The 15,016-nt window shown below is 39.3% G+C and overlaps 1 protein-coding gene across 1 annotated transcript in view; it reads left to right on the forward strand.

The window, feature by feature from the left end:
- The window catches only part of LOC124258226 (rho guanine nucleotide exchange factor 11-like), a 122,192-nt gene that overhangs the window by 24,372 nt on the left and 82,804 nt on the right, over positions 1-15,016 (forward strand). The window contains 2 exon segments of the mRNA XM_046692290.1: positions 33-82; positions 13,219-13,276. Coding sequence (XP_046548246.1) covers positions 33-82; positions 13,219-13,276 — 108 coding nt within the window.

Here is a 15,016-nt window from a genome sequence, read left to right on the forward strand (position 1 = left end):
CCCCATTAAGTGTTGTCTATTTTTCCCTCCAGATGGCGCCGCAGCAAGGGCTGGAGTACAGCAGCATGATCGGATCATAAAGGTAAGGCTGATGTTACAGAGAGGACTTGCAGGTCTCTTTCTCGGGATAGATCATTACTTTACTTCTGTGTGATGTAGCTAAAACATCTCACAACAGTGAAAAATTAGCCATTTGTAAAGGATTAGGAACATCAATGAAAGTTGTGGATTCAAGGTTTTGGAGAATTGGGGCAGTTTGAAAGGATTGTGAGTATTAACTGTAATATATATATATATACAATTCATGTATCTGTTTCCAAAAATATTGTTTTGGTTATTGTCAAGAAAATTTAAACACATTTTAAGAGAATATTACATTAACATGCACTGGATTTTATTCATTTAGATAAATATTCCCCATCATTGATCCGAGTATGTAAAGTCACTATTTGTTGGTGTCAAATAATCTAAAAGTTTGAGCAATAACAATTTGAATAAACATTCATAGAATTAGGAAACAGTCCTTGGAAGGAGGTATGAAACATTTTTATTGTGGTGGGGAATCTATATCCAGGGACTTTATATCTGAGAATGTTTAAAAGATGAGTGTTCAAAGTATGCGTGTCAGGATCTCCTAATCTAAATGATTAAATGTTAAAAGAGAACCAGAAGAAGCAGTTACATGTCATGGCTCAAGCTGAAACAGATTTTGTGCCAAAACACACAGTAAAAGTATGAATCAAACTTTCTTTTGACCAAGAAATAGCAGGAAAAGAGGTGGCTTTGCAAACATGTAAGAAAAAAGTGTTCAAGCAGTAAAGTGTCATGAAATCAGTTTCTTGAAGTGCAGAGGCTGTCAGAAAAATTGATCCAGACATGAATTTCAATTTCAAAACAGCATGGTTTGAGAAATTTGAGACTTTTTCACCCTACACATGGTCATAAAAATTGAAGAATGACCTCTCTTTTGTTTTTGTTTTATAAAAATCATTGTTTATGTCTTAATTTGTTATTCTAGATGTCATCTCTGAAACATTTGTAATGTCAATAATAATTCAAGTTACAATACAGAAATAAAATACTATTTGAATTTTGGGAACCCAATGGTACCTGAGAATTCCTCATCATATGTTTATCTAATTTGGGGACCTTACATACACATTTTTAACATTAGCACTTTGAAAAGGTACACTTGACCTTCATTCTTGCTGTCAAAGAGTAAGTGTTCATGTGTAGTTGAAAGTACCATAGTGCCTCCAGTTGGTAAGCATGAAACAGCCAGACTCGGGTGTGACAGCTGGGATCTTAGAGCTTTCATTCCATTGCATGCCTCTGAATTCTTTACACTTTATTGAAACATTCATAGCTATACATTCATGATCAAATGCCACTAAACTACACAGTGGGATAAGTAACAGTGTAGCTGGCAGGATTAGAAAAGTTATGTGTGTATTAACTAGTCATTAAAAACAATCTGCTCCACAGTTGCCATCTACCTTTTCGAAGATGGGGTAGTCCACCAGTCCACCCAAAATTTGACTTGATTGAGGATAGCGGACATGATAAGTTTGAAGTCTGCTTAGCCTAATCATGTCTTGTTTTTGTCTTTTGCAATCAATTCAAAAGCAATTTTTCCTCAATTATTGACCTGCATATTTGCAAGGTTTGACTTCAACTAAGAGACTTCATTTGCTAGCTGACCTTCCCTTTAAGAATGCTGTGGCTAATGTAAGGTGTTTGTGATGTTGTGTCATGCGTTAGTCCCTCATAGTCAAACGACCTGAAAGGTAAAAGTGAAGGTCATCATAACTATCACATCTCCTCGGCACAAGGTATTGGAATCTGGCAGATTGTGTATGTGACAGGGTTAGTAATTTTTCCATACTTTCACTTGTCTGTAGAAATGATCTGCTACAGGGTATCTGGCTAGCTAATCTTTAAGTGGTAGTCCACAAGGTGATGCCAGTGGTCCTTCATGAATTCTACTAGTATCAAGTTTGCTAGAAAAGTGAATAGGAAGTTTGAATATGGGTTGGATTCATTAAAGGGAGATGTTATGAGTTCAGTTCAATTAGATTGCATTTCTTGTAACATACACCAAATTTGGGTGCGAAAGGGATTCTTCATTTAGTAAGCAGCATCAGTGTCCGTCCAAGGATGGATTATGGAGTTTTCTGGACGGAGTTGTATGTATAGTTATCCTCAGCAGTGTTTCCGTTCTCCGGTAAAAAAATCGCCGGTAAAATTTGTTGGGGACCAGTAGATTGAAAGCCAGCCGGACACGCGCCTGGTAACTAATCATGTATTAAAATAAAAAAAATCCTGGGTAAGCGAAATGATAGTCTTGGCTGTGCTTTCATGGTCGCAAAAATTGTTATGTTTCGGAAATACCCAGGCTAAAAATAACTTTAAAATGACTTTAAAATGACCGGCAAATTTAATTCATGACTGGAAAAAATTTAAGTCGCCAGACACAGTGTCTGATAAATAATTAAGTCAGCGGAAACACTGCTCAGGTTGTAGATAGTGGAATCTTAATAAGTTTATGTTGAATAGATATTACACACATGACTTCTGTATTCATAAGACCCTTTACTTAATGCTAGTTGGTTTTCCAGAACTTGCCCTAAACTTCATTGTAGTTAGGTAGAAACTAGATTTTTGTACATATTTTTCACCTTTTTTCTTCTTCTCAAATTTCATGGTTTCATGGTTGAACAAACCAACTTTATGAATATGAACAGCCTTGTAGGTCTTGGTGTAATGGTATGGATCAGATAACCTTTGGCTTTGACACACAGTCTTGATTTTTGCTGTGCCGCCACTATGAGCAGTACTTTGCCAGTACCAGACCAAACTGGTGATACGACTGACACCCCACATAGAGTCTTTGATCATGATTCATAAACGGTATGTAAGGACAAAGCCGGGTACATGTACATAGTTCATATATTACTCAGTTGTGGTATACCTGTTTCTGTTATGGGTGTATTTATGGCAGGCTATATTGCCATTCTACACATACATGTATAACTGTAGCAGATGTTGGAGTCCACCCTGTAGTCGGGTACTACTGCCGCCAGACTTCACACAAACCACCAGCTTGCCAAATAATCATCTCCCAGTGGATTGTAAACATGGCTTCCTCTCGCTCACTTCTGTAGAGTCTTGGCCGACCAGGGATTGCTTCACTTCCAACTGAAATGTCAGACTAAAGAGTAAACTTTTCCCCATTTACCTTGGTACACATGCAAAAAACAGTTACAATCAGCCTCAACATGTAATTAAGGCGATTATCTACCTGCCCACTGAGATCAGTCCTGTCTTTGATCAGAAAAGTTAGCATAACCCTAAAAAGGTAAAAGTACCTTGCTTCTGAAACTGCAATGACAAAGCAAGGTGTTGGAAGGCTGTAAGTTTTAGAAACAATAGCCAATGCTGCAAGAGATAATACTAGTTCTTGATGAGTCTTGTAACATGTTTTTAATGAGTGAGAGAGTATTTCGTCGTCTTCATACAAAATATCATTGTATAGTTTCTATAAATAAGGTTTCAACTTACGACTCCTTGTCCGTCAGTTTTCATATGATTGACCCAAAAATGTTATCTGTTTTTGTGTAGCAATTTACTTGGTGATATAACACAAAAGACAAGGGCACCTGTTCCAAATGTTCTTTCACAAATCATATGGATATTTTCAGAGATTCCAAGATGCTGAAAACAATTAGCTAAACCTATCTGAAATCTTTTGGCCAATAATTATTGCAATGAATCCTTGTATATGAGATATACCTAGAATGTGTCCTGTGAACCAGCAGGTCTAAACCACTTTGGCGGGATCATCTTCAATCAGTGATCATTTCCCTTTGCAATTAATACATGATACATCTGTGAAGATCAGAGTTAGAATTGGTCTTCAGTAAGCCATGCTTGTCGTAAGAGGTGACTAATGGGATCGGGTGGTCAGGCTTGCTGACTGGGTTGACACATGCCATTGTATCCCAATTGCGTAGATCGATGCTCATGCTGTTGATCCCTGAATTGTCTGGTCCAGACTCGGTTATTTACAGACTGCCGCCATATAGCTGGAATATTGCTGAGTGCAGCGTATAACTCAAGTCACTCAATCACTAATACATGATGTGTTACTGTAAGCATTTCTTTTGACAAAATACTTTTTCTACTGGCAACACATGTAGCAGTTGATAAGTAGTTCTACAGCATCATAACTGGTAGAATTATGTATAGTAGCAACACTTAGTCCACATGCAGATGGACAACTTCACAGTAGTATGAGAAGAATGAGTAATTGATTCTCTAAGTTTGTTACATTCTCAATGTTAGGGACACATCTGGGAACATGGATCAATATATTTTATCTCCTCAATTTGTGTCAGGATCAGACCAGGACAATTCCAGGTAAAGGCTGCTGTCACTGGATTATGCAGCCACAAGGACATTTATAACGATCACATTCAATATGTTTGCATATCAAAATAAGGGTAAAAAAGTTTGACAATGATAATAGGTGCTGAGGGAGATGTTTGGGTTGGTGTGTACATCAGGTGTATGCCATGTTGTCATGTCGGAATGACACGTGTGATGCTGAGTAGGCCTCCAGCTGTTGCCATGCAGGATAGTTTGTACTCCCATATATACCTTTATATATACATTATGCTGACTTTCCAAATATTTACTTTTGCAAACTGTTCAGTTGCTATTCAGTGAATCACATAATTACAGCCACAGTTAAACTGTTGCTCTCTCTTGGATTTTGAACCTACATTCAGCAGCTCTTGGTGGAGACAGTGAGACAGTATTATGAGTAGTGGCACCTCTTGACACTGTACCTGATGTCATGGACTATCTGGCCCTTCCATAAAAAAATGTGTCTTCTTTGCTGGATGAACTGCAGGTGCAGAAGAAGTCTTTCCTATTCAACTATTTTGTTCGAAAACAAGTTGGACAAAACAAGTTGATGAGATGTCATTTTTGTAGACATAGATAATTTTTGTGATTTCCCAGCATTTATATATCAAAGAAAGCTGGGAGTATCACAATCACTTGTGCTACCTGACAGTTGTGGTGTTTCCCTTGTGGAAACTTAATGTGTTTGGAGGGAGATACAGATAAGATCTTTACCTTGCGGGTGGCAGTGAACAAGTGAAGATGAAAGATATAAGTTACCTCCCCTGTCCAGCAATACCGGGTGTAGGTTTTAGTCACTGACTGGAACCTGGCATTTATCACCATTTCAGAAAATGACTTCTATTTATGCACATTTCTATGTGAAAGGTCTGTAGTCAATTTGTCATGGGTCTGTTGAAACTACTGTAGGAGGTGCTTCATTTAGACACCTGGAGAGGATGCTTCATTTAGACTGCTGGAGAGGATGCTTCATTTAAACCACTAGAGAGGGTGCTTCATTTAGACTGCTGGAGAGGGTGCTTCATTTAGACTGCTGGAGAGGTTGCTTCATTTAGACTACTGGAGAGGATGCTTCATTTAGACTGCTGGAGAGGGTGCTTCATTTAGACTGCTGGAGAGGATGCTTCATTTAGACTGCTGGAGAGGATGCTTCATTTAGACTGCTGGAGAGGGTGCTTCATTTAGACTGCTGGAGAGGGTGCTTCATTTAGACTGCTGGAGAGGGTGCTTTATTTAGACTGCTGGAGAGGGTGCTTCATTTAGACTGCTGGAGAGGATGCTTCATTTAGACTGCTGTAGAGGATGCTTCATTTAGACTGCTGGAGAGGGTGCTTCATTTAGACTGCTGGAGAGGATGCTTCATTTAGACTGCTGGGGAGGGTGCTTCATTTAGACTGCTGGAGAGGGTGCTTCATTTAGACTGCTGTAGAGGGTGCTTCATTTAGACTGCTGGAGAGGGTGCTTCATTTAGACTGCTGGAGAGGATGCTTCATTTAGACTGCTGTAGAGGATGCTTCATTTAGACTGCTGGAGAGGGTGCTTCATTTAGACTGCTGGAGAGGGTGCTTCATTTAGACTGCTGGAGAGGGTGCTTCATTTAGACTGCTGGAGAGGGTGCTTCATTTAGACTCCTGGAGAGGGTGCTTCATTTAGACTACTGGAGAGGATGCTTCATTTAGACTCCTGGAAAGGATGCTTCATTTAGACTGCTGGAGAGGGTGCTTCATTTAGACTGCTGGAGAGGGTGCTTCATTTAGACTGCTGGAGAGGATGCTTCATTTAGACTGCTGGAGAGGATGCTTCATTTAGACTGCTGGAGAGGATGCTTCATTTAGACTACTGGAGAGGTTGCTTCATTTAAACCACTAGAGAGGGTGCTTCATTTAGACTGCTGGAGAGGGTGCTTCATTTAGACTACTGGAGAGGGTGCTTCATTTAGACTACTGGAGAGGGTGCTTCATTTAAACCACTAGAGAGGGTGCTTCATTTAGACTGCTGGAGAGGGTGCTTCATTTAGACTGCTGGAGAGGTTGCTTTATTTAGACTACTGGAGAGGATGCTTCATTTAGACTGCTGGAGAGGGTGCTTCATTTAGACTGCTGGAGAGGGTGCTTCATTTAGACTGCTGTAGAGGATGCTTCATTTAGACTGCTGGGGAGGGTGCTTCATTTAGACTCCTGGAGAGGGTGCTTCATTTAAACCACTAGAGAGGATGCTTCATTTAGACTGCTGGAGAGGGTGCTTCATTTAGACTGCTGGAGAGGATGCTTCATTTAGACTGCTGGAGAGGATGCTTCATTTAGACTGCTGGAGAGGATGCTTCATTTAGACTGCTGTAGAGGGTGCTTCATTTAGACTGCTGGAGAGGGTGCTTCATTTAGACTGCTGGAGAGGGTGCTTCATTTAAACCACTAGAGAGGATGCTTCATTTAGACTCCTGGAGAGGGTGCTTCATTTAGACTGCTGTAGAGGATGCTTCATTTAGACTCCTGGAGAGGATGCTTCATTTAGACTGCTTGAGAGGATGCTTCATTTAGACTGCTGGAGAGGGTGCTTCATTTAGACTGCTGGAGAGGGTGCTTCATTTAGACTGCTGGAGAGGGTGCTTCATTTAAACCACTAGAGAGGATGCTTCATTTAGACTCCAAGAGAGGATGCTTCATTTAGACTGCTGGAGAGGGTGCTTCATTTAGACTCCTGGAGAGGATGCTTCATTTAGACTGCTGGAGAGGGTGCTTCATTTAGACTGCTGTAGAGGATGCTTCATTTAGACTCCTGGAGAGGGTGCTTCATTTAGACTGCTGGAGAGGATGCTTCATTTAGACTGCTGTAGAGGATGCTTCATTTAGACTGCTGGAGAGGGTGCTTCATTTAGACTGCTGGAGAGGGTGCTTCATTTAGACTGCTGGAGAGAGTGCTTTATCATTATGGCAAACAGGGCAAGAATGTGTTTATTTTTTAAAAATGGGCTTTTTTTTGCTTTGTGGTTTTCGTGATATTTAAGCAATATTCTGATCTGGTTCATTTCACGTCTTTGAGGGAGATGAAACCCATGTAGTCAGAAGGAGATGATGTTATGGACCCACTAGTATCAGGTTCTGCTCATTCTTCCACTGCCAAGCAGGATTTTGTGTTTGTCATCAAAACTAACACTACGTCAGTGATAGAACTTTCCTTAGCAACCGGGCACAAATGATTACAGCTGACTTAAAGCTTGGAGAAAATTCGATCATGCCCACCATAAATGTAGGACATATTTATGGCACATTTAACACCATCTTTTGCTTATTCCATTCTTGTATAGATCCTATAGGTGGAGGCCAGCAATAAAAATAAACTTGATCAAGCCATGCTGGCTCAAAGTGCAGGGCTGTTGATGAGGTTTGGGATTACCTAGAGCACGGCTGAAAGTAAACATTTTACACTTTCTCATCTCAAAAGAGAGGGAAAAAGTCTCAAATTTAAATATTTGTCTTGTTAAGCGTGAGCTACATGGTAGGAGTGTGTTTGTGTGTAGTGTGAAATCCTATCAAGCGTGTTTGTGGGGAAGATTAGCGGTTGGATTTGGTTACAACATAATGAGAGTGGCAGCTAAATGGTGAATTATTGAATGAGGAATTACAGGAGGTGATTTGTTCAGCTTGTCTGTAGGATCTGCAAATATTCCCTAGCTCTAGCATCCATGCTGTGAAGTCAGAAACACATTCAGCAGGAGCTGCCGGTTGTTCACTACTTCAGAAATGTTTGTATGGAGTTGCTTGTATGTTTGCATGTGTAAATAAAGTCTTGAAAAGAATATATTGTTATATGTGTCTTCAAATTAGCACTGTTGGGTACTAAATGTGACATGTCTGAAATTTAAAACATTTGTGACTGTTGACTAATAGACAACGAAACTGTCTGAAAAGTACAAAAACATTATTCATGAATTGTAATGATAGTTATCTCCATAGATTCCAGGTACTGTTGTTAAGACAGGCTTAGTTCTCTTATGATGATAAATCTATCACGGAGACATTTGTGTTTGTTGAATGACGGAATGTGCCTCGTCTGAAGAAGTTTTGATACAGTTTCAAGTATGAGGTCCTGATGTTCACTATGAACTCTGCTATTACCCTACTACCTGATAGGCTAATACTGTGAAAGTCTTTACCCTTGATAAAGGCCAGTACGTTTAAGATTATTTGAGCGTTTCTATGGCTACCTGCATATCCCAGGTACGAAGCGCTACCTTTTCCTCATGTGCTGTATTAATAGCAGCGCGATGAAATTTACATCTTCTGTGCTGAGCTCCGTGACGTAGTTCAAAATCTGATTACTACGAGAGGGTGCATCATGATAAACTCCCTTCCTCTGAAGAGCAAGGTTGAATAAACCAGAGGTGAGACTTGTTCTGTGAAAAGAAGTTCCAACTGTGTGTGAACGTCAGTTGGTGTTGGAAGGAGGTGTGATGCAGGTGAGAGGAACTAGGTGATGAGGCAGGAACTACGTTGGCTTCAGTGCAGTGCTGATGAGTTTTAAACATGATGATGAAATCATAAATAAAACAAACTAGACAGCAGTTGTTCATGTTTTCTCAGCTAATTTATGGAGGAAATCGTAAATTCCTAAACAAATATATTTTTGGGTTCACATTTCAATACACTTTGATGGTTTTAATTTTGCTTGACTTGTCACTATTGACTGAATGGGTGGAGAGAGAGAGAGAGCGAGCGTGAGTCTGACTGAATATTCCAGGTTAGCTGAGCTGGATATAAACACACACTGCAGGAAAACCCACCTTCTGTTTTGAAGCTTTGTAGCATTGATTTGGTTCACTGGAATTCAGCTTGGATATAGTTAGGTAAGAATAATTAACTCCTCATTGTGTTTACTTTCATACCCTGTGCTTTCTGATCGTAGGCTTATAAATTCAAGGTATGAAATACTGGACAGATTCTTGTTTCAGAACACTTATGTAATAAATGACAGTTTGACCCTTAGACATTAAACCACAAAACAAGCAGAATCATGCTCTACATAATATGCTGGCTGCATGATGGAGGCATGATCTTCAATGTCAGTGATTTGTGTGATGTCAGCAACATGCAGATTAACAGTTGTTCACGTCATAGGGTAACACTCTCTGTCTGACACAAGAACACCTTATAAGGTGATAAGTGTTTGAAATTAAAAGAGGTCCTCGGGGGTCTTGTGGCCTGCTGCCATAGCATTTGAATCTTGAATATTTTGTGTTGGGTTTATAAATAGGACCCTCTCGACGTAAAGCATATTTTTTAACACTGACAGTCATTGTGTCATCTCTAAATATTTTAGCCTGCGTATGTGTGGGAAAATTGTTTCAGTAACCATACATATTTTTCGTTATGATTTATTCCTTCCAACCTGTAAGAAAATATATTTCTTGGGAAATTTTACTTGACCTCAGCTTTGGACAGTGCCAGAGTGATGACTGCAGGCAGTTGTCTTCTGAATTAGAATTTTATAACTTTTCCATTAAATAGTTCATCTGAGGAGTAGTTTCAGTTTGAGATGAATTCTGGACGCTGGTTGGTAGAGATACCAAAACAGCACACCTGCATGACACACAGCCTCAGACAAAGTACTCCAGTCCGATTGCAAGTTTTATGTGTTTAGAATCATTCTGCTTTATGCCACAGAGAAGTGTATCAGAAACTACAGCTGTGGTAAGAGGAGAAAACATAGTTCCATGATGATGTATGAGGGTATTTGTGGCAGACATATATATCATCACTGTTTATGACACTTCCTTTCTCATCAGTCAACTCTGTTCCTGAAGTTTCAGCATTAAAGTTGTTTTGAAGGAGGGATGGAATGTTAGTGTAAGTCAGTGTTTTGTTTTTATTACCAAAAAGGTTTTGAATAGAATTTAACTCCTTGTAAAATTGAAATTGATCATGATCTCAAATATATGTATATATATGGTGGAAATATGTTGCTAGCCAGACAAGACAATGGAACTGTTTCTACTCCATCTTTCTCTTGATGGATGCTTAATGTATGGGATCTAACTGTATATTTGAGCGAGCACTGGTGCTGCGCTGCTGTATTTGGAGTTGCTGCCCTTGTTATCACCAGAATCTGCTGATTATGGTTTCCAATTATGACTGTACAGGTCTTTGTTTATCAGCATTATACCCATGTTCATGTGTTTCACAAAAGTTGTGAATACCTTCAGCCTTCCTCACATTGAGCTTCCGCCATAATTATCAGACATGTTCTGGCAGAAATTGTTTAAAAAAGCCATGACTTCCAACTCACTCATTCACTGTCCATACATGGAACCTTTCGCGATTGCTGCTGCATACTGTATATGGAAGCTTGTTGTACACCGTGTTGTACGTCAGTGCCAGTTTCTTCCACACCATATATGACATGTCAGTACATACTGCAGACACTCATGCTTTTAGCCTATGTACACCTTTGCTCTTACAGACATATTCACTTTCATCGAAAGACGTCATAACGTGCGAATCATGGCCACATGTATGCTGTACATGATCGACAGGGGATACTGTCGACATTTCCTATGGGGGGAGATATCCTGAATTTGTGTATGTTGTGGGACCTGTAGATTCCAGGTCATGGGCTGCTTAGTGTTTTTGTGTCCACAATACTCTCACCTCTAACCCAGTAATGTGACAGGGCAAGTTTTGGCACCACTGGAAATCAGACTGGATGTGAACAGGATTCAGGATCTATAAGGGCTAAATATATGTTAGTCACAAGACATTTGTGATGTTTCACTTGGTTCAATTCAGTCAAATAAAACATTACTGATAATAATGGATCTTAGTATCTACTTTTGCTCATACGTCACAGGGAAAATGTTGAAAATTTCATTTCTTAAAAAGAAGTGTAACTTTTCAGTTGTATCCTTGTCAGTTTTGCTGCCTGTACATCTGCAGTAGAGGCAATAAACATATTTATCTGAGAACCAATTAAATTGCACTTAACTATGTCATCAGTAATAGAAAGGCCTCCATCTAATGATATCGATGTAGATACCCACAGAAGGTGTCATAGAAAAAGAAATATTGGCTCAATTGTATGTCTTTGGATGAATTAGCACACATATTGTCCCCATATCACAGTTGATACTTTGTGATATTCTGACATCCAAGACAAGGTAGTTAGTCGAAACTGATTCCATGAAAGTCCATGAGTAGGAACCAATGTGCATTATGGCATGGTGACGACTTGAAGGGGAGACAAGAATATGGTATCTGTAGTAAGATATTGTTATCTCAAACCATTTCAAAGTCATGAGCAGACATTTTTTGTTTTCAGGGTTTTTTTCTGAATGACATAAGAAAATGTAATAAAAGTTACACTTTAGTTAGATATAGCATTTCGCCATATACGTTCACGATTTACATGTGATTGATTATGTTATACTATTTCTTTCTGTTCCTTAACAAAATAAGCTTCTGCTCTCTGCAACAAAATAAACTTCTGCTCTCTGCATTAAAGAAACTACGGAAATTTTATCAAGCTGTAAAATGTATATATTGGGTCGTCCAGTTGAGAGTAAGGTATGGCAAGACACTTTCCTAGAGCTGTAACTGTGTATCTTCCAGTGGCAGTGCTAAGCCTCTCCAAGGTACAGTGTGCTTCTATCTCCTACACCTGTTTCCCACTCACACACTGGTTTTCAACTTAAAAAGGATTCCAAGAATTCGGGCACTCTAACTCCCAGCAGTCTTTTCCTGAACGACCAGCCAGTGTATGCTGCTAGTTTTGTACACAGTCACACCTGAAACTTGTGAATTTAAAACAAACACATTCAAGAAAGAAATGTAGGTTTTTGAGATATTTATTACTGAAAGGTAGTTGCTTTAATGTAGACTTACATTTAGTCCCCCAAATGCAGTTAACTTAGTTGAAAATATGTAGAAAATATATATCAACAAAACAAATCCAAATGACAACCCTAATTTCTGGAGCTAAAGCGTTCTAGACCTGTCAATTAATTGTAGATTCAAGTAAGACACCCATTTAATACCTTCTCAAGGGCCTGGGAGACAGGCTAGCTGTAATGAGTCAGTGCATGAACCTGTAGTCACGCGTGTAGACGAGAAAGTGCAGTGCTGTGAAGGTTCTACACATATATAGGCAACTGGGTTGGGTGTGACTGTTTCAAAACAATGGCTCTCATGTGTTCATTGTTCACGATTCTGACCCTGAAATCTGTAAATTTGTCATATTTTTTTTTGTTATGATACAAGCTCCAAGTTGTGCAGCATCTTCGACTTGCTGTTGGTTTGACTAATGTAGACTCCTGTTTCAGTCACATTGTTCAAACCTTTTCTGTATAAAAAGGTGACTTGGTTACAAACTATTGAGCACTGCTGTATCTACGCAATCCTCACTTCTCAGTTTTATGTGTTTCAGTGATTGCTAATTTTTAATAAAGAATATGATAATATCTTCTGAAATCAATATCATCTCAGACTCAAATATTTTGCTTTCACAGGTTTTGTAAGAATGTTATTAAGTTGACAAGTGTGGATTGTTCGATTTTAAGGAGAGGTGCTGTGGCTTGTGACCCCAGCTCCGAGACTGGGTGATGCAAGGAGTGATCTTTTCACTCACAGAAATTGTCCATTATATGAATCGTTGTAACTTCGTCAATAGATATCAGTTATGACATTTACTGCTGGTAAACGTGGAAGGATCGGGGATGAAGAATAGCAGGATCATTGTTGTTGTCCTTGTCCTCAGATTTTGTGCATATGAAAAGCTGACTATTTCTTTACTGTATTGCAGGTGAATGGGACTCTGGTGACATCAAGGAACCATATTGATGTGGTGAAACTCATCAAATGTGAGTACCATCTCTGTGTTTTAGCTGAGTACCGGGACATATACACCACGCTCTGGTGTAAACACTCAACACAATGTACACACATCACGACATTGGTGGATGGCTTCACTTCCCAACACTTACCATACGTTTTGCATTATTTTGCCGAATGATACTATTATTTCAAAGATTACCTGTGGTTATGTCAGTATCACTAAAAGATTCTTATTGTAAGGTCTTATGGAAAAGATACTTAGAATTCTGCCTGTATTGCAGAATGAAACTTATGGTCGTGTCAATGTTAAAATGGGATACAAGCATGTTAAATTGCAGTAGAGGACATTCATTCATTCTAGAATTTCAGTATGAGTTAAATGTCCCTAGTGCACCCTAACATTTTCAGCCTAATCACAGCCACACATATGCCACAAACGCAGTTAAGCAGATATGCAAACCTAACATGTTTTAACAGACAGGTGCAGACAGACATGGCACAGACATGCAGCACCACACGCAGACATTGTTGCCCTTTATTGGGAAACAATAGAGCAGTGATGAACAGCTCTAGCAGGGAACAGTTAATGATGTGGGACATTGGGATTAATGTCATGATTAGGATGAATCACTCCAGTAATAGCCATTTGTGATAATTCATCTAAGGATATCTGGACGAATATGGTTCGGATAAGAATCAGAAATAGATAAGAAGAAACTATGTTATAGGAATGCAGGAATATATTGATGTCATTAATGTTTATATTTTCAAACAACAGTTGGTTGCCAGTTACATACCGTATCATTATATTTCTGGGTTCTTATTAAAATATTAAAAACATTCAAAATAATCATTTGTACTGTTGGCTTCTCATATTTTTGTTTAACCAGTCTCAGCAACAGCAAAGGACCTGGGGCTCCTTTCACGAAGCATTGTTACCTTTACTAAGGTTAACCTTAACTCCCACTCTTTAATATTGCACTAAGGCTACCTTAGTGACTTACGATCACCTTAGTGCTTTGTGAAAGGAGGCCCCATTGGTCATAACTTCCCTTACTTGGACACAAGAGTGAGAATATTGGTTGTATACTTGTCCTGCATATCACAGTGACCTAGTTGCCTGATGGTAGTGTGGTCACACCCTCCTCCCATCATGCCACTGGGACAGTTACTGTATAGGTTGATGGATGCATGTCATTAACATGGGAGTTTATGTTCCTACAAGAGTGATTGGAGTAAGTGTGAAGTGCTTACAGCCGTTTGATTAAGGGAGATGTGTAGCTGACAGACTGGGCGAGGTAATTACCTCACAGAGGCGTATAAACTACACATGCTCCTTGGACCACGTTTTGTAGAGATACATGTCATGGATATACTCAAACTGAACAGTGAATGTATTAAAAGAAAGAACCTTGCAGAGTAGGATCATGACAAGCCCAATCTTTAGCGCATGGACTCTTGGGATCTCCCAGGTACTTTAACATCTCATTAACAAACTCTGTGTGAGACCATGGCAGGTCTGTTATGGAGGATGAATTATTGCCAGCAGTTAAGTGACTGCAACATGTCAATCTTCCAGGAAGAATATTTGAGATGATGTCATTCTTGTCATTGAACTGACTATATTAGTCTGGTTGTACATTAACAGCATGGATTGGTTGTCGGAACAGTTAACCACTTGATTTCTGGATTTGTTTTCATGTTAAACCAGAGGTAAAAGTGAAAAAGTGAATAATAACAGTAAGTAAAGGACTCTACTGTGCCAT

Source organism: Haliotis rubra, unplaced genomic scaffold, assembly GCF_003918875.1.
Source record: "Haliotis rubra isolate DU_JTF1 unplaced genomic scaffold, ASM391887v1 Scf688, whole genome shotgun sequence".
Lineage (NCBI taxonomy): Eukaryota > Metazoa > Mollusca > Gastropoda > Lepetellida > Haliotidae > Haliotis > Haliotis rubra.